Genomic DNA, 21,354 nt, shown 5'->3' on the forward strand with positions numbered 1-21,354 from the left:
GGCTTCAGGTGTAAAAAGATTGGCAGTATGGCGTGAACAGCGCCGCCTTGACTTGTTACGTACACCGCGCAAACCTACGCTCCAACATCTGACTGGCAACGCTCTACGCTCACATTCCATGTCCAGGTTATCACTCAGATCTTCCGTGACCCAGTGACCCAGATACTTAAATTTGACGACTTTATTTAGAGGAGTCCCGCATAGTTTTAGGTGTGGTACGTCAGGATAAAATTAGGACCCAGCCTTAGCGGCGGCGGCCACAAACCGCTCACTCTTCTTCACGTTGTATCTGAGTCCATGGGTCTCGGCATATTTACTGAGAAGAGTGATCATCGCATTGATTGATGGAGTCAGCAGCACCATATCATCGGCATAACTAATGTTGTTTACACACACTCCACCGATATGACAGCCTTTATAGCCTGCTGAGTTCAACAATCACGACGATTAATGTATAAGTTGAAGAGACAAGGCGAGGTCAAGCCCCCATGCCGCACCCCGCACTCCAACCCATACATATCAGAGAGTGACTTCGCCCATCTTACATAATTGGTTTGTTTACTGTATCTAAGCACCGACACAACTTCGCCCGCCACATCAGTCTCGATTTGGTTTGTTTTTGTTTGATATTTTAGGTACAGTCAATATTTTTCTTCTGGTTGGTGTGGTGAAAAATTTTGCGTTTCACTCGGGGGCAAATTTTGTTTAACCCTCGTGCTTTGAAATTGTTAGTAGGTACAACAAACAAAGCTTAAAATTAATTAAGGTTAGTAACGTGACATTCAAAAATACAAAATAATAATTAATCCAATAATAAATTCACAAGTACTAACAATAAATATAACTATATCACTAGGCAACCTAAATAACACGAACAATAATATTAGCACGAGCGGTTAAACAACAACTTTGCCCCCGAGTGAAACAAATAACTAATGTTCCATTAATGGATACGAGTATACCCGTGTTTTTCAGACAATAAATAAATTATGAATAATTTTTCAACTAACCCTCAAGGGTTAGTTGAAAAATATTAGGATTTCCGGTTAAGCTTCAAAATGGCGTAGGTATGTCTCGAGTCTATTTCTTTTATAAACTGAAATAGATGTCATCTGAATTTTAAAGTTCGGTTCAGTTTAAAAAAACAACGAGTTGCACTCCGGGAGTGCCGGCAGAAGTGAAAACTCAATGACATTGTAACAGTTTTCGATCAGGTCACGTGTCCGTCTTACGAATTTTCAATCTGTCGCGAGTTTAACATTTTTTCCCCGCCTCAAAAAGTGCACAGCGCCGCTAAAGAAGTTTTCACTTCAAAATATATAATGGCATCTGCCCCATCACAATAGGGCAGTTTCCTCTAATTAATGCTTTATTTCGTACTAGCGACCCGCCCCGGCTTTGCACGGGTTAACAAATTATACATAAACCTTACTCTTGAATCACTCTATTTAAAAAACCGCATCAAAATCCGTTGCGTAGTTTTAAAGATCTATTAAGCATACATAGGGACAGACAGACAGCGGGAAGCGACTTTGTTTTACACTATGTAGTGACTGCTGACAAAACAGGCTACTTTCCTATCCTACTAGAGTACTACTACTACATAGTATAAAACAAAGTCGCTTCCCGCTGTCTGTCTGTCTGTATGTATGCTTAGATCTTTAAAACTACGCAATGGATTTTGATGCGGTTTTTTTAAATAAATAGAGTGATTCAAGAGGGAGGTTTACGTATGTATAATTTGTTAACCCGTGCAAAGCCGGGGCGGGTCGCTAGTACGAAATAAAGCATTAATTAAAGGAAACTTCCCTATTTTGCCACTGGCAGATGCCATTATATATTTTTTAAACTGAACTGAACTTTAAAATTTAGACACACTCACACTATGGCTCCATCGGCAATGATGGTCCATTACAGAATGGGCGACGGTTCCATCGTGTGGGCAGGCGCACATTCGCACAATCATGGCCGCCACTTCCTTTGATGTTTGCCCGTGAACCTGTCACTTGCGGCCCGCGAGCCTCCCTGGCTATTTTGTATGTAATATTGACAAACGACAATTGAATGATCAAACGAACTTACCATAAGTGAAGTTCGATCATAATTATCTTGTCTTCGTCGAAGAGATTTAAAAATATTATGTTTTACTAATGTAGTTATGTCCAGAGCAACTTGCGAACCTACTCGCACCAGTATTTTAGCGCTGAAGGAGGGTAAAAAGGAAAAAACTTTTCGATACCTACCCGCAACGCTACCTTATATAAGGTCTGCCAGCAGCTAGCGACCTCATTATTTTCAGAGTATACCGTAAGCATTGATTTTGAGGGGCCCAGAAAGGGAGGGAGGGTTTTAAATCTCTTCGACGAAGACAAGATAATTATGATCGAACTTCACTTATGGTAAGTTCGTTTGATCATTCAATTATCTTGTCTTCGTCTCTTAGATTTAAAAATATTATGTTTTACTAATGTAGATGTTCAGAGAGTAAAAATCAATGCTGCAAAATCAAAGGTATAGCGACAGGTATATAAATTATAATAAAAAACATGTATAGTCACATGATATTTATTCTAAATTAACAAATAATCGACAAATAGCTTTTACTTAATTAAGGATTATTAATAACCGGTCTATTATAAAAATTTGCAAAAACAGCTGACTGGTTAGACCAGCCAGCTGCTTTTCTGATCACCTCAATGCTAATGCCAGCCCGTGAGGCTGCGGAGGTTGTGGCATGGCGCGTCGAATGAGCGCCAAAAATGCTAGTATCAATGCCACTCTCCTGGAGGACCTGTTTAATCCAGCGACCGATTGTTTGTGATGAAACAGGTCTGTAAGGCTTCTTATGGGTGAGTATGAGTTTGTCTTCATTCGACCTATAGGCTGCAGTAACTGCAATATATTTTTGTAACGTAGCCGCCGGGCATATGCCTGGCCTTTGATTAAAAAATGGTAACTCTATTACTGGTTGTGCTCGCCCAATTCCCGATGTTTTAATTAAATCAGTTATGATAATTACAACCTTATCGCTGTAAAATTTAATATTTGAGATTCTAATCAAAGATAAAGTTTGGGTCCTTTGAGCAGTAGCCAAAGCAAGAAGCATAACCAGTTTTTTACTTAACTTCTCTAAATCAATTGTATCATTTGATAAAGAATCTAAATAATCTAATACCGTACTAGGATTCCATGTTACACTGTAACGAGGGAAAGATGGCCTTAATTTAAAAACACCTCGAAAGAACCTTCTAACATTCTCGTTTTGACTTATATTATTAGATGAGATCAAAGACACGGCGGATCTATGATTATTTAGCGTACCATAGCTTGATCCGCTTTCAAAACATTTAGACAGGAAATCTAGCAATGATGGAGTTCTAACATCAAAAAAATCAACCTTATTTTCTTCACAATATTGCCACCAGAGCTTGAGACTAGAAGAGTACTGTGACTTGGTACCTTGTGTTACTGAGGAAAGTAAGACATTTAAGGCAGACTCTGGTACCCCTTTTTTGATAAAGCTTTCCCTGATAACACGCTCGCTGCCAGGGTAAGGTGTTGGTGCAGCGGGTGGGTTAATCTGAAAGCAGATGAAAGGAGATATTTATTCGGAGAAAAGAATTCTACTTCACCCATACTTAATATCTTAAAAAGGGGATACCAGGGTTGCGACGGCCAGTAAGGAACGATAACTATACCAGTCGCGTTATCCGTAACGATTTTATTTAAAGTTTTTAAGATAAGTGCAAACGGTGGAAATGCATAGAAGAAAAAAGGTTTCCAATTAATAGTAAATGCGTCAATATTATACGCGTACGGATCTCTTTTCCAAGATATATATTTAGGGCATTTAGCATTTATGCGGGACGCAAATAAATCAATTTCTGGTCGACCAAACTTCTGGATAACCTTAATGAAAGCTTTGTCCTGCAATTGCCATTCGCCGTCAATGTTAATTTTCCTAGACTCACTATCTGCTTCAATATTTAATGAAGATTTAATATAAGATGCAAAAATAAAGATCCTTCTTTCCTCGCACCACTTCCATATCATATTAGCCACATAATTAAGGTGTGGATATTGCACGCCACCCATTCTATTAATATACGATATGGCGGTGGTATTATCAACGCGAAGGAGTATATTACAATTAGCTTTATCCTCAGCAAATGATTTTAAACCGAAATAGACTGCTAACAGTTCCAGATAGTTAATGTGATTTTTACGTTCTATATCAGTCCATTGACCTCCGGTTTTCTCACCATCCGAGGCAGCACCCCACCCGGTAGTGGATGCATCGGTAAATATTTCTTGTATATAGTTATACTTTTGAACAGGGTTAAAGGCTGTCAAAATGTTATTTTTCCACCACCGTAAATCATCACGCACACTATCTGGAACTGCCATAAACTTATCGTAATCATCATTAGATTTAAGTAAAGCCAAATATTTTGCTCTCTCCATTGACTTAGTGTAAAGCCAACCATATGTGATTGCCGGGCATGCAGCTGTAAGTGTGCCTAGAAGGCTTGCGAACTCACGAATACGAATGTCTTTAGTATTTAACAATTTATTTGTGCGTTCTAAAATATTGTTCCGTTTTTTTTGTGGTAATTTTAAACACATCATTTTAGAATCTAGAACAAAACCTAAATATGTACTTTCTTTTTCCGGAATCAAATTGCTTTTAGTATAGTTAATAATGAATCCTAACTTTTCTAGGCATTCAATAGTTTGGTTAGCATTTTTTAAACAATCTTCTTTAGTATGTCCTATACAAAGTATATCATCGAGATATCTTACAGACTGAAAACCTAATGTTCTTAAATATGCCGCGACCGGTTGTAATATTTTTGTAAAAATATACGGAGCTGAAGAGAGCCCGAATGGGAGAGCCATAAATTCATATATCTTATCCATAAAAGAGAAACGTAAAAATTTTCTATGAGACTGGTGAATAGGCAATAACAAATATGCTTCTTTCAAATCGATATTTATCATATAGCATTCTTCCGTAATAAGCTTTGTCGCTGTTCTGATATCTTCCATTTTAAAATGTTCAGTGTGAACATATTTATTTAATTTTTTAAGGTTTAAAATAAACCTCATACTTCCGTCACTTTTTGGAACAAGGAAGATATCAGACAGAAACTGGCCCGGTTCGGGTTGACACTCTTTTATTGCATTAATATTAGTTAAATGTAATAGTTCTTTTTCAATCAGCGATCTGTCAGAGATGGAAAAAGACTTCTTAGGGTAACTTTTAGGATCTTGTTTAGGTATTGTTATAAAGGGAATTTTGTAACCTTGTATCGTATTTAGAATAAATTTATCATTAGTTATGGACTCCCACGCATTTAAAAAATATTTTAAACGACCAGCATGTACCTGTGAGTCTATGTTTGTGGCTGGTTGGCTGACGGGCGCGCTGCCTGCGCCGCTTGTCGCCTCGGTGGCGGAGGCGCCGGCGGCGGATGCTGCGTCTGTCGCCGGAATGCCGTGTTGTGGGCTGGGGGCGCTCGGCGCCTGGGCTGGTAGTACGAGTATCCTCGGAGCCCACCGCCGCGGCCGGGATACGGCAGCTGGCCGCCTCGCTGTAGGCGTGGGCGTGACGGTGGGGGCCTCCAGTTTAAACCGGAACTTGAAGCAGATGCTGTGGGTGCTGCTTGAATCAACTGCCCAGTTTTCTTGATGCCGCGGGAGCTTTTAACTAAATCGCCAAGCTTTTCGCCAAATAAAAAGCTATCCCTTTTCCTATCTTTGAAAGGGTCAATGAGCGATTTGTCAACCAGTGGAATTACGACAGACCGACGAGTTTCAGTTTCGGCGAAGTGAGCGTCGGCAACTAATTTTCCGACGTCGCTTAGCGTACGTATAGCTTCAGCTATATTAGGCTCCTTTTTCAAAAGGGAGTTCATAGCCTTGCCTAGACCTGAAAGGGCTTTTCCAATCTGCTGTTGTTTGGCAAGAATCCTATTATCTCTATTTCTAGATGCCTCGGTCAGCATGGCGGCTATTTCCGGATTCAGAGTTGGGGCTTTTGAAAAAGGTACGTTTTTTGGAAATAAGTATTTTTTATGTAATTCTTCCTTTGCTTCTTTTTTTAGCCCATTCAAAAGGATGTGCTGAAAATGTTTAGCAATATCTTCGTGAATGTTGTCGCCCCACTCAACAGTGTCTGGCTCAAACTCGCCTAAGGCTCGTAATAAATCGGGATCAAAATCCTCGGTGACAACGGTGATCTCGTCATTGGTATTTGTTTCGGCAGGAACTAAATCCTTTTGCACGTCTGTATTGCTAGGCGCCGAATTTTCTGCTTCGGCATGAACTTCTGCGGTACATTGGACCACGTGACTAGCAGGGGCAGCTAATATAGCAGATTCCGTTTCCAATTTATCTGGAAATTTATAAATAAGCATTTAGCAGAATAAACGCATGTAATTCACACACGAGTGATTAACAGAGCCGTAATAGACAAAAAATATGGCTATAGAAAAAAGGTATATCTACCTTCAATTGCATCATCGTAAATGTACTCGTCATATTGCGCAGCGGAACCTGCAGGCTCATAACACGTGTCTCGTTCGTATTCTTCATGATCTGTAAAATGCCATAATAATATTAAAAACCCGTGGTTAATCACGTAATATACGTTTAAGTACCTACGCAACAAAACATGGAGGTACTTTTGTTTTACAAATAAAATTTGTACTTTCCACTACAAATGCAGTGAAGGAAAAAATTGCTACGGGTTAATATCTCGTATTAACTCTGAGCAGAAAAGGGCTGTTGGCCAATATCGCGTATTGGCTCGAAGCGAAAAAACATTAAATAATGGCATATTTTATCACAACGAACGAATCACTTGAACTTACCTTCAATTATATCATGTTCATCGTCCGAGTAAACAACACGGTGAACGTTCTGTTTTTCTTTTAACTTTGCCTGGTATTTTTTTATTCTTCTGCGCCATTTGTCCTCTTCCGCCTCGTCCCTTTTACGCTTAGGCATCGTACCTAACACTTTAACAACTCGTAGAACTTATTTTAATACTAGGTGCGAATGCCGCGCGCGCACGAACAATAATGAGGTCGCTAGCTGCTGGCAGACCTTATATAAGGTAGCGTTGCGGGTAGGTATCGAAAAGTTTTTTCCTTTTTACCCTCCTTCAGCGCTAAAATACTGGTGCGAGTAGGTTCGCAAGTTGCTCTGGACATAACTACATTAGTAAAACATAATATTTTTAAATCTAAGAGACGAAGACAAGATAATGTCTGATAAAGTCATAAATATAAACAAAGTACGGCCCGCGTCAACTTCGTTAACTACTATGTGGCCCTTGGCTGCCAAAAGGTTGCCGACCGCTGCTGTAGGCCATTAAGTCCTCCACACAGTCGGGAATGTCGGGATCATCTGCAATTGCCCATCATGGCCATTGGTGTAGAGGTGCCAATAGATGGGAATACACTACGATCCTGTTCTCGTCCGTGACTGTACAATTTTGGACTCTGGTTTCGAAGGGAAGGCGTCAAATCAAACACCTCGTTTATTAGAAACAGTAGTATGTTTAATCGGGCTGAACTAAACTCCACACAAATCCTCTCAAAGTACAAAAATAAATTTAAATATCTTATGAAGTCCACGATAGACCACCGTTCGCTAGTTGTAGAAATCAAAAGTGACATCTACCGGGAAATTGAGTAAACCACATTAACTAGGCGTTTTATACATACCGCCCACCAAGGACAACATGTCCTTCATCATAACCGCCCACCATGAAGTAACCAAGGAATCAAAATTGAACTGAACACAAATCTAAAGTGGTGGGTTCAGTTTTCTTTAACACACTAGTTTGCATAAACACAACATAAAACACAATACTCATCTTCACAGACATAACATAAACTCTTAGTAAGTATGTAACAATAATAATGCACCTACATGTAAATTATCTAATAACTCCTTAGAATAGGTTAATGTAACTGTTAAGACGCAGCTTTGAACTAAAGTTACTTAACTCACAAAAGAACTCATAACAATACTCGTATTGTATTTTAACAAAACACAGAACTATTAATGAGTGTTGTTGAGTAATTCTGCCGAAAATCACACTTCATAAAAGACAAAAGAAGATTGAGGTAGATTACTTTAAGTTCCATGTTCTTCAAAAGATATCCTCAACTTCAGACTTTTCTAGAAATTTGTACAGTAAATAACGGGAACTAAAATTGTAAATATTGCCCGTTGTAAGTGATGAACTGTACTTATTCACTTTACATTTGTATGTTTTTGACAACTACGTTGTGATCTAATTTAAAGTGAAGATACGACCATCTGGATTTCAAGATTCTACAAGAATAAATAACTAATCAAGGTAAGTAAGACATTATTAAATTGTAAATAAATCATGCTTCAAATATACCAAAATAATTATGCTTTTCTTTATATATCTCGTTGCTGTTTTAAAACGTGATATACAATATACATTTTGAATACTAATTTCTCTTATGTTTCAGGTAGCGACAGCATCAGTAGTGCCATCGAGTGCTGTGATTTCTCTTTTTATTAACTCTAGGTAAGTATTAAAATTATATATTCTATTATACATGTTTATTTTCAGGTTGTTCGTCTGTCGATAACTGCGGTATAAGGTAAGTAAGATTCTGTTTTGTTCTTTAAAAGCTTCCTTTCTAAATCGTGTGACCTTTTAACTTTTATATTATTGGATTGTTGCAGGTTTGATCGGCAAGGAGAGGCGATTTCACCATGTTCCTGTTCTTCTTTTCTCTCTTTGACTTGGATTTGGATACAATACGATCCTTGCACTCTCGTATTCCTGTATTCAGCTGTTTGGAGTGAACTAAAGGTTCTTTTTTTATCTTGGAGAAATACTTCTTCTCTTCAAGTACCTGCGTGTGTAAGACGGTGACATTTTCATTTACATTTGCTGAATCTAGTGGGCCAGATAAAATCCACCCGAGCGTGGTGCGCTGAGCTAGTGGAAATCCATTTGGACCTTTCAGCAGTCCATCCATAATGATATGGCAATAAACCTTGCCTCCCAACAGAACATCTACTTCGTTGGGTGAACTATACGTTGGATCGGCCAACTTGATCTGCTTTAACACAGCCCACTCTGGAGCTACTACCTTCTCGCTTGGGAGGTAAGTAGTGATCTTCTTTACAACATACGCCTTCACTACAATACTGAAGGTTGGATCGGTGAGCGATTGAACTTTCAACTCAACTGCATATTTAGGGACCTCAGAGGTCTGTTCGCCACCTAATCCTGTGAGTGAACTCTCTATGGGAAATTTCTTTATCCCTAATGCTTTCACAACAGCTTCAGTGACAAATGAAGCCTGTGAGCATTGATCTACTAACGCGCGTCTCACCTGATAATCACCTGTCTGCGACTCAGCCTTTACCAGGGCTGTGGGTAATAAAGTTTCTTCTTTAGCAATCTCTGTCGCAAGGCAGTTGACTATCGGTGTGGTCTCTTTTTGTTTGATCTCTGGAGAGATGTGTGTGGCTTCCTCCGAAACACCTTCAGTTACCTGACCTATTTTCTCTAAATTGGCAGCTGAAGTTGGGACCTCCCTTGAATGAAGCAAGGAATGGTGCTTTCTGTGACAAATTCGACAACTAGTTGTTTTTTGGCAAAATCTAACAGTGTGATTACTCCCTAAACAATTGTAACACATTCTATTTTTTGTTACAAACTCGTGTCGTTTGAACAAATCTTGTTTTGCAAACTTCTTGCAAAAACACAGTTTGTGATGCTCTTTACAAAATTCGCACGCTAACACAGGTGCGCTAGCAATATGAAACACATTTTGTTTGGTTGAACTACTCGAAGGTTTCTCGTAAGCAGTGGTGATTTTATTCATGTTCGGCGCAATAAACTCTAGAGCTCTGTACCGGCTGGTTAAGAACTCTTTGAACTGATCAAAGGTAGGCAAAGCATCTGAAGCCGAGTTGGTTGCCACATGAAGCTCCCATTGCTTACGTGATTCTGGATCTAATTTTAATGTCAACAGATGTATAACTATGACGTCCCATGTGGAAACGTCAATGCCTATGTTAGACAGTGCACTCAAACAATCTGTTGATGTATCTAGAAGATCTTTAAGAAAAGCAGGAGATTCAGCAGCTGCGTTCTTTTGACTTAGTAACCGGGTGAGAGTGCAATGCGATAGATATTTTTTGTTATTGTATCGTTGTTCTAACAAACTCCAGCATCGATTATAGTTAGAGTCTGATACGGGTATGTTGCGCAGCAACTGCTCTGCTTCTCCTGTTAAATAACTTTTTAGATATTGTAATTTTTGCACGCTATCTAAAGAGTTGTTGTTGTGGATCATTGATACGAATAAATCCCTAAATGTTGTCCACTCTTGATATTTCCCAGAAAAGTTAGGGATTGTTAATTTAGGCAGTTTTACAGAATTTGACCTAGTGAAAGAATTTTCTTCATTGTTGACCTTTGACTGACGTGAATTAAAACTTACAAATTCAGCCAATCCATCTTTTAGTTTACATCTATAATCTGTGTATTCATCCTCTGTTTTGTCATAAGTGTCCTCAATAATAAGTAACTTTTTGTTTTCATAAGTGCTAGATCATATGTACGCATCAACTCTTTGTGTCCTTGTCTAAATTCAGACCATAGCTGCTCTAGGGTGTCTAGTCGACTCTCTATGTAATGCTCCGTTATGCGTGCCTTGGGAAATTTTTCGAAATTAACTCGTGTCTTGAATATACGACTAGACAAGTCATTTTGAAAGTTTAACAATAGATCCATGATGTTTACAAATGACTAGATTTAAGCAAAACAGAGTTTGAATTGAACTTTATAGCACTGTAAAAATACTATAAAATAAAGTTTAAAAAAACCATAAAATATATTTGAAAATTTTACAAGTGTTTGAGTTTTGATACACTCTGAGCAAAATCGGGCATGGATTCCCCGTTCCAACAGGATTTTGCGAATTATTCTAAGTCTACTCTACTAAATTATTCTAAGTTAATATTCCATACAAACTACTACCAAATATTTTCTATGTCCATGTAAACAATTGAATTCTTCAAAGTAAATATCTTCTTGTAAATAAAGTTCAAAATTCCATAGCAAAATAAACTGATATCACAAAATAAACATTGTTCACAAGGTTGAAAATCTCTTGAGAAATAATTTTAAAAGTACTCACGATTCACACTTGACACACTCACTGAACTGACGCGTTGTGACGTCACACTTCGCTGATCTCCTTTTCCAGTTGCTGGTACTAGATGGCGCCACTTGACCTCTCGAACTGCTGCCACTCGTATCCGCTTCCGTTTTTAGCTTCGGCTACTCGTCGCTAGATGGCGCTAGCAACCTCAGCTAGCTGGAAACTCTACCCGGCCTTTGAAGCAGCGATCCACTGCTAAGCACGGGACGAAGTGCAATCCGCACTGAACTCTCAAAAAAGCCACTGGCTTATCCGGTTCGAAGGACCATGTACAATTTTGGACTCTGGTTTCGAAGGGAAAGCGTCAAATCAAACACCTCGTTTATTAGAAACAGTAGTATGTTTAATCGGGCTGAACTAAACTCCACACAAATCCTCTCAAAGTACAAAAATAAATTTAAATATCTTATGAAGTCCACGATAGACCACCGTTCGCTAGTTGTAGAAATCAAAAGTGACATCTACCGGGAAATTGAGTAAACCACATTAACTAGGCGTTTTATACAGTGACCTACAATGGTATCTGGTATCAATACTATTATCTTATATCTAATAATAGGGATGATGACAAACGTTGAATTTTATAACAAAATAGATAGCAAATGAGCAATCTATCACAATATTGTGTATATTAAAAAAACATATGGAAATAATACAAAAATACAGCACATCAACCAGTACCTCAACCATAGAGAAAAAAATACATAGAGTGCTCACTCCATACATCAGTTTTAGTACCAAAAAGACTATTAGCATCTAGCATCGAGTAGCGGAACTATCAGTACTGCTACTTGACAATAGATGTAGCAGTACTGATAGTTCCGCTACTCGATGCTAGATGTAGATACTGAAATTAATAGTCTGAACTGATGTATGGAGTGAGCACTCTTGTCTTACTTATTTCTCTATGCCTCAACTAAAAGTTTCAAAATTTAAGTTTTTTTTAAATTTCCAAAAACGAAATAAGAGATAGACATTAGATCCTAAAAACAAACCTGATTGATTGATACCATAAATGAAAATGAGTCATCTAGCCTATTTTTAACCGACTTCATAGAGAAATAAGTAAGACTGTATTTTTTTCTCTATGCCGACTTCCAAATCTCAAAAGGAGGAGGTTATAAATTTGGTTGTATGTTTTTTTTTATGTTTGTTACTCGATATCCGTCATTACTGGACTGATTTTGAAAAATCTTTTTTTGTTTGTATGTATATGCATACAGATTGGTCCCGTTTTGTTCAAAACCCAGTTCTGATGATGGAATCCATGAGGAATCGAGGGAACTCCTCAAATCTTAAAGGCATACATTATAGTGATTCTCGAGTTTTTATCAACAAATCAAGCATATGTACATTCAAAAAAGTGACATTTGAGGAAGTGGAACTGCTGATGATGATCAGAACGGAACTCTTCAACGACGCATAGTTCACTTTTGGCGAATTATCCTCTTCGTTATGTTTGTTAAGCATGTTAAGTTTTTTTAAGCCACATTTTTGTCAAGCTTGAGTTCTGATGATAGTAGTTAGGTCATAGAGAAAAAAATACATAGAGTGCTCACTCCATACATCAGTTTTAGTACCAAAAAGACTATTAGCATCTAGCATCGAGTAGCGGAACTATCAGTACTGCTACATCTATTGTCAAATAGCAGTACTGATAGTTCCGCTACTCGATGCTAGATGTAGATACTGAAATTAATAGTCTGAACTGATGTATGGAGTGAGCACTCTTGTCTTACTTATTTCTCTATGGTTAGGTTAGTCGGTTTTTTTCTTTTAAAGATTATAAAGAGTTCTTCCCCTGACAGGGATCGGGCGCGTGTGCTGCTGGGCGAGGGCTGGGAACGCGAGGGCCGACGGGTGCGAAACTATGTCGTGCACCCGGAATTTGGTGAGACGCTGAACAGCGTAGCCATAATCCATTTACGTCAACCAGTGCAAAATAGTGAGCATACTACTTGGCTATAAAATAATCTCTAGAGTAGGTACCTAATATAATCTGTAATAATACCATAGAGAAATAAGTAAGACAAGAGTGCTCACTCCATACATCAGTTCAGACTATTAATTTCAGTATCTACATCTAGCATCGAGTAGCGGAACTATCAGTACTGCTATTTGACAATAAATGTAGCACCGACCGGAAAGTCTTATCTCAACAGCATAAGACTTTCCGGTCGGTGCTACATCTATTGTCAAGTAGCAGTACTGATAGTTCCGCTATTTGATGCTAGATGCTAATAGTCTTTTTGGTACTAAAACTGATGTATGGAGTGAGCACTCTATGTATTTTTTTCTCTATGATAATACTAATATAGTCTGTCAAGCAGGATATGTCAGTAGCAATGAAAAGCAAACTAAAGTATGGTGTCCCTAGGAAACGAACAAAAAGCAGCAATGTACATCGAACAACGATGAAATGTAAACAAAACGGTTCCACAGATAAGATATAATAAATAACACGCGATTTTGGAACTGTTTGGAACAATTCAAACGTAGTGTTGCTAACCCGCGATTTTTCAAATTTGCAGGTACAGAAAAACGTTACGGCGCGTTACATGGGGGGGAATGGGGGGTCAAAAATGTCCAAAAATTGCGTTACGTAATACTTGAATGCTCCCTTGGCTAAAAATCGTCCTCGTCTGGACACGGCTTACTATAGTAACTTACCTTATCCTAACATTATAATTGACTGTTCCAAATGTTCGCACCTTGACCCGACGAGCAACGAAATTAAAGTGTGGTTATCAAATTAAAGTGTGGTTATCAAATTAAAGTGTGTTTATCAAATTAAAGTGTGTTTATCAAATTAAAGTGTGTTTATCAAATTAAAGTGTGGTTATCAAATTCCAGTTAAAATGATACGGCCAATTTGCCCCCCCCCCGAACGGATCCATGGACCTCGCATTTGGATATTGAAGTTCCACGACGGTAAGTAAATATAGGTATAGTCTGTCAAGCCGGATATGTCAGTAGCAATGTAAAGCAAACTAAAGTATGGTACCCCTAGGAAACGAACAAAAAGTAGCAATGTACATTGAACAACGATCAAATGTAAACAAAACAGTTCCACAGATAAGATACAAATGACACGCGATTTTTCAACAATTCAAACGCCTAAGCTAACCTAACCTAACCCGCGATTTTTCAAATTTGCCGCCTTTTTCTACTGACAAGATTTGCTTGACCAAGTTTATATGTATAGCCGGTCAAACAACTATGTCAGTAGAAAAGGTCCGAAATCAAATTTTCTATGGTACGATTCCCCTTCGCGCTAAATTTTTTAAATTTGCCGCTTTTTTCTACTGACTGAAATGGCTTGGCAGACTTTAATTAATGCTTAAATTATTTCCTACTAGGAGTAAGTACTTCACCATAAAGCTAAAATACTAAATTCGTGGCAGCATAATCAACACATGTATCGGTATACATAGGTAGGTACTACCTATCATGGTATAATAATATACTCCGCCTGGTACTCTCTTTCGACTTGACCTTGACCACGTGACTGACACAAGCTACGTCATTATGCGACAGCGCTATATGATAATATGCGATAGCGCTATATAAAGTGGCAATGTTATTGTGACGTAGGCTTGTGTCACTCTGGGAAGAGAAGACCATGTTTTATTTATTTTATAATATTTATTTATTTATTAGACGATGCTACCTATAATACAGATGTAGTGCATTAGTAGATTGTTAACCAAGGGAGGTAGTCACTGCGGTCGAGCGCCAATAGTCCGAGGCTGAAATGACTCCTTTCACCCGAGTTAAACACTCTACTTTTCATTTCGAATACGAGGAATAACGGCATGAGTTTTTAAAAAACGACTAAATATATTTTTTTATACTATTTCTTGAGGGTATTTAGGTAAAATAATTTTAAAGTGTCGTTAATAAATAAAATTAAAGTATCGTTATTTATGGAATAGGGAGTTAAGGAAATTATCTAACAAATCCACTTAAAACCAAATTTCAATTGTTTATCTTAAAAAAATTAAAAAAATCGAACTTGGAAAATTAAATGCTCTAGTGCAGAAACGTATCACTTGCTTTACACTTTTTTCCGTCTGTTACCTCTTTAAGCGTGAACTGATTTAAGTAGAGGAAATTTGGTAAGGATCGAGATAGTTTGAATATTTTATTAGAAACATTAGAACAAATTAAATTATTATCAAAAAATATTTTAAAGAGTTCGACACGTCGGGATGTAGTACAGGGTGGCCAAATAAGAGGTATACACTTTATTTTTGAAATTTTATTCTATAAAACATAAAAAATATTAAGTATTCCTTGTTAAATATAATATGTAGGGTCAGCAATTACACATGGAAAATAATGTCAGACAAATGTCCACCTCTAGCAGCATGGCAGATGCGAACCCTTTTCATCGCGTTTTTCTTCACTTTTTCACACATTTCTGACGTTATCTCAGCGACAGTGTTTCGAATATTTTGTTTTAATTGCTGAAGGTTCGTTGGCCTATTAGCATAGACACGTCCATTTAGATAGCCCCACAGAAAAAAGTCAGGAGCTGTTAAATCAGGCGATCTTGGAGGCCAGTCAATGTCACCGTTTCTCGAAATTAATCGACCGGGAAACGTTATTTTTAATGTTTCTATTGTTTTTAATGATTAAAACACTTTGTTCCGTCGTAAAACGCTCCATAATAAATTTGCCGTATCTACACAAACTAATTTTCATGCAATAACTGTCATATTTACCAACGGCGCCAAAAAAAAGTTGTATACCTCTAAGTTGGCCACCCTGTATAAATTCAATATACGCGATATAATCCGTTTAAATAGTTTTATTTCATGAGTACCTAACTTATATTTTAATTTGTATTTAGTTCAATTTACTGCCATCTTTGGACAAAAGATTAAAACTGTTAGAACGCCATTTGACTTTGACCCTTATTCTTTCACTGATATGTGTTAATTTGTTAAATATTGAAATTTACGCCATCTACCCGTGTGGCCTACACACGGTTATGGCGCCATCGCTCCAAGATTGCACCTACTCTCGGGTAGTTGGCGTTAATTTCAATATTTAACAAATAGTGGATTTGTGTGTAATTATAATTAACTGTTACTTGACAATAGATATCGCGACGAACGAAATGTTTAATGCTAAACAATTTTTAGCTTATTTTATAACCGGATTAACCGGAACTCTATTTTCCACTTCTGCTTGAGTAATAGTTGTAAATAGATTTTCCAATACATTTTTCGTCAGTCGCGACACTCGTGACATCTGGTGTCAAGTAGCGGTACTGGTAAATCCACTAGGCACTTGACGCTAGATGTCGACTACGAAATAACCCGTTTTGGTAAGAAAGCTGATGTATGCAGTTAACACTCTATCCTTATTTATTTCTCTATGGTATGCTTATGAACCACGGTCCCCTCACACGAAATAAGAACGCGTGTATGCACGTCGAACTGGACATTACACGCAAACTCGAAAACTATTTACATCTTCTTTAGCTTGTAAAAAATGTTTGCTAGTATAAAGATTCACGCGATAGGAAATAATATGGAATTCTCATAATTTTTTGCATAGGAAATGTATGGCGTAGTATTTTATAGTTAACAAACACACTAATAGAATTAAAAATACCACATGCCTTGGCTTGGAGTGGCTACTGGACATCCGGACTGCTATCGGCTAGAATGAGTAAAATATGCCTCTGCAAGTCTGCATGGCTCTAGCAGAACTTCAACTAGTGTGTATACGGAACACTTATTATACAGGGTGCCATTTGAGTCGTGATCAGTAATATGTTTTTCTAACTCCATAAACAACGAGCAATTTAATGCCCCTACTCTTACTAAAATCAAACAATTTTTTTTTATTTGTTTATTTTTTGTCATTTATTTTACTTTTACAAGTGGCAATGTGGTATTTAAACAGCTTTGTAAGATATTTCAAATGAAAAATTAAGTAAATTTTATTTCTAACTGGGACAAATGACAAAATTGATGGCAATGACAGTTCCGATTCAAAGAGGCGATTCATTTTACTAATTTAAATATCTTAATAAGCCGTTGTAATATCCTAAATCCACTTATAAAAGTAAAATAAATGACAAAAAATAAATAATAAAAATTTAAATTAAATTGCTCCTTGTTTATGGAGTTAGAACAACATATTACTGATCACGACTCAAAGGGCACCCAGTAGATAAAAACCAAGATTGAATTGTCATGTTTTATTTGCATATACATAAGGTCGGATATGGCATGATTTATTTCGACGTCAACTAAATATGGAGGAGACATTTTCATGTTTATTGCCGAATGTTTTTAAAACTGTATCCTGTCTTGATCCTGTCATTTAATTTATATCGTTGTCTCAGAATTGGATTCGCTGCGCAAAGAGGTTATTCCGGCATACACAGTGCAGGCGGCTAATTGCCGCAATTTCTACATAGCGAGAAAAGTGAGTACCTATAGCAACCAATAGCATAGAGAAGAAAATACATAGATTGCTCACCTCGTACATCAGTTTTGGTACCAAAAAGACTATTAATTTCATTGAAATTCCCAAAACAGATGTATGGAGTGAGTACTCTTGTCTTCCAATAGTAATCTCTTCCATTGCGACCAGACAACTAGACAAAATGCCAATCCTTCATAGAAAACGCCATAAAACAAAAAAAATACAATAGTTATTTGTACAACAAGAGATCAAAGTTTGATATTTCTTCGAGTGCTTATTTTGAGTCCCGTGCAAGCGAAAGATTCTATACTAATTAAGAATCCTGAGCGTAGTAAGGGACTCAAAAGCGCACGAGATGTAAATAACTTTGATCTCGTGTAGTTCACAAAACTTTTCACCTCAGCAGTGAGAACATATTAGAGAACCCGAAAAATGTATTCCTTCTTCATCACTTACCTATTCACTCATGTTTTCTTAAGATATACCAACAATTAAGTTTTCACCTCAGCAGCTCGAACAACTACACTAGCAAAATCGCATTTGGCTCACTGTTTTTAACTAGCAGAGTACCCTTGTTCGAGCTGCTGAGGTGAAAAATATATTTATTTCTGGAAATACAGAAGTATCAATAAAAGCAGTACAATAATCCCCACACTAGGCACAGCCTGTATCGTGGGAATATTAGAGAAATACCGAATAATAAATTTGCCACTATAAATATCAAAGCAATTACATTTTAGGTAGATAAGAAATTTTTATCTATTATCCTAACTAAAGTCTCAGTAAGTTAAAGTAACGTGTAAGTTTATGTGAATGTACCTACTTAATTATGTGTGTATGTATGTATGTGCTGAGTATGTATGTAGGATCTTGGTAGGATCTGTCACACCGATACATTCTATCTTTCCGTTTGGCGTTCGATACAATTGCCATTTTGGCTAGGTCCTGACAATAACAAAAAGAAATTAGAGTCAGACCGACGAGAAAATCGCTGCAGACTTTTCTTGGTCTAACTCTAAAGGCCTTCTAAAACAGCGATAGGAAAAGTATAATGGAATGGGGCGTTTTTTTTTGTTGTCCCCTACACTTTTTAGGGTTCCGTACCTCAAAAGGAAAAAACGGAACCCTTATAGGATCACTCGTGCGTCTGTCTGTCTGTCTGTCCGTCCGTCCGTCTGTCACAGCCTATTTCCTCCGAAACTACTGGACCAATTAAGTTGAAATTTGGCACACATATGTGAGTTTGTGACCCAAAGACGGACATGTAACGTAAACAAATGAATTTTAAATATGGAGGCCACTTTTGGGGGGTAAAAGAGCAAATTAAAAAATAAAGTTTTTCAAACTATATCGTGTTACATATCAAATGAAAGAGCTCATTTTGAGAATCTCAAATATATTTTATTTATAATTTTAAGATAAATAGTTTAGAAATGATTCCAGAAAATAGGCAAAAAATGACCATCCCCCCTTTATCTCTGAAACTATTGGGTCTAAAATTTTGAAAAAAATACACTAAATAGTTCTTTACCTATAGATGACAGGAAAACCTATTAGAAATGTGTAGTCAAGCGTGAGTCGGACTTAAGTACTTAGTTTTTGATCCGACCCCTACGGGTTGTTTAAAGACATTTTACTCACTTTACATTTAAAAAAAACATATTGTTAAAAATACATGTAACGTAAAAAAATTAATTTTAAATATGGAGGTCACTTTTGGGGGGTAAAAGAGCAAATTAAAAAATAAAGTTGTTCAAACTACCTATATCGTGTTACATATCAAATGAAAGAGCTCATTTTGAGAATCTCAAATATATTTTATTTATAATTTTATGATAAATAGTTTAGCAGTTATTCAAGAAAATAGGCAAAAAATTACCATTCCCCCTTTATCTCTAAAACTATACTGGGTCTAAAATTTTGAAAATAAAATACACTAAAAATACACTAAGGGGTACACGGAAAGAACATATTGTCTAATCACTTTGTTTGGAAAACGAGATTATTATCTCTAAATGAAGAGCTCTTAATGAACTATTAGTTATATCTTTTGCTACCACTGTATAATAAATGTGACACAACTTTTTTTTAGTTAAATAATACCTGGTCACGGAATTACCATACGTTTTGACATTGTTCTAAATTTGAAAAGCGCGATTACTCAAAATGTTACTGAAGTGACAAGCATGTTCTTTCCGTGCACCCTTCAAATAGTTCTTTACCTATAGATGACAGGAAAACCTATTAGAAATGTGCAGTCAAGCGTGAATCGGACTTAAGTACTTAGTTTTTGATCCGACTCCTAACGGGTTTTTTTAAGAAATTTTACACACTTTTCATTAAAAAAAAAACATATTGTTAAAAATACATGTAACGTAAATAAATGAATTTTAAATATCGAGGCCACTTTTGGGGGGTAAAAGAGCAAATTAACATTAGCATTTCAAACTATATCGTGTTACATATCAAATGAAAGAGCTTATTTTGAGAATCTCAAATATTTTTTTTTTATAATTTTAAGATAAATAGTTTAGCAGTTATTCAAGAAAATAGCCAAAAAATTACCATTCCCCCCGTTATCTCCGAAACTTCTGGGTCTAAAATTTTGAAAAAAAAATGCACAAAATAGTTCTTTATCTATAGATGACAGAAACACCTATTAGAAATGGGCAGTCAAGCGTGAGTCGGACTTAATGTACGGAACCCTTGGAACTCGAGTCCGACTCGCACTTGGCCGGTTTATTTGGATCTGAGAGTCCAACCGAGCCAACTCAGTAATAGTCGAGAGTGCAGGTCCTAAACGACGGCGTTGCGTGAACAAGAAATTTCCTTTGACAGGATTGGTCCTTAGGACCGGATGGGTTTAAGAAGTGGAGCCACCGAGATTTTTGATGTAAAATTTTAGGGTGGGGGCTGTCAAATTTATCTTGTTATCTATATTATTTAAGCTACTAGGCCAAGTTTGGTATCGTTTTCATATAAATCGGGGATGCCGAATTCATTTATGATATCATAATGACACCATTCCGAAGTAAAAACACATACAATATGAAATAAATACTTTTTTAATTCCTTTTCACGCTTAAACTGCTGAACCAATTTAGTTGAAATTTGGTATAGAGATAGTTTGAGTCCCAGGGAAGAATATAGGATACTTTTAATCTCGAAAATAATCCCTTAAGGGTGTGAAAAGGGAGGTGGAAATTTGTATGGGGATTCAATAACCGCTAAACCGATTTAGATACAATTTGGTAGGTATACTGTTTGTGGAGACTGGTCTATTTAAGCTAACACGAGCTATTATATTTAGTAACTTTATTTTTGAGTATAATTACATGGACACACCTCATTCGGTTCTCGTATGCTATTTTATTTTTACTATCATTTTCTTTAATTTAATGAATGTTTTAATTAGGTATACAGGATTTTGACTCTTGGAGACCCTATACATCTTTAAGGATAATTTGATTAACTACTATATATTGTAATCTTTTAGTTATCATGACACTTAGAGACATTTACATCTCTAAATAATTTTAGATTATAGTTTTTGTATCTTCGTGTTTTTTTTTCAATACTATTGTTATTGCGTTTTTTGTAATTCGACATTTAGAGGCTTTATACATCTCTATGTTAGTTTGATTTAATATTTACGGCTTAGTTGTATTTTATA

General features: G+C 36.8%; 1 protein-coding gene across 1 annotated transcript; it reads right to left on the reverse strand.

Moving 5' to 3' along the window:
• Positions 1-5,396: 5,396 nt before the first annotated feature.
• Positions 5,397-7,102, reverse strand: LOC134659462 (uncharacterized). Its single transcript, XM_063515104.1, has 3 exons — positions 6,866-7,102; positions 6,511-6,662; positions 5,397-6,397 (listed from the first exon to the last, which is right to left on the reverse strand). Exons 1-3 carry the CDS (start codon positions 7,009-7,011, stop codon positions 5,397-5,399), a joined length of 1,299 nt encoding a protein of 432 aa, XP_063371174.1. The 5' UTR covers positions 7,012-7,102.
• Positions 7,103-21,354: the final 14,252 nt, after the last annotated feature.

This window comes from Cydia amplana, chromosome 25, assembly GCF_948474715.1.
Source record: "Cydia amplana chromosome 25, ilCydAmpl1.1, whole genome shotgun sequence".
NCBI lineage: Eukaryota > Metazoa > Arthropoda > Insecta > Lepidoptera > Tortricidae > Cydia > Cydia amplana.

What these genes read in the sequence shown, in the direction of transcription:
- LOC134659462 (XM_063515104.1), bottom strand. Translation starts at nt 7,011, where the DNA reads ATGCCTAAGCGTAAAAGGGACGAGGCGGAAGAGGACAAATGGCGCAGA. An exon ending in ATAATTGAAGGTAAGTTCAA is followed by an intron (nt 6,663 to 6,865) that starts GTGATTCGTTCG and finishes TTTGTTGCGTAG; the next exon opens with GTACTTAAACGTATATTACG. An exon ending in TTACGATGATGCAATTGAAG is followed by an intron (nt 6,398 to 6,510) that starts GTAGATATACCT and finishes ATAAATTTCCAG; the next exon opens with ATAAATTGGAAACGGAATCT.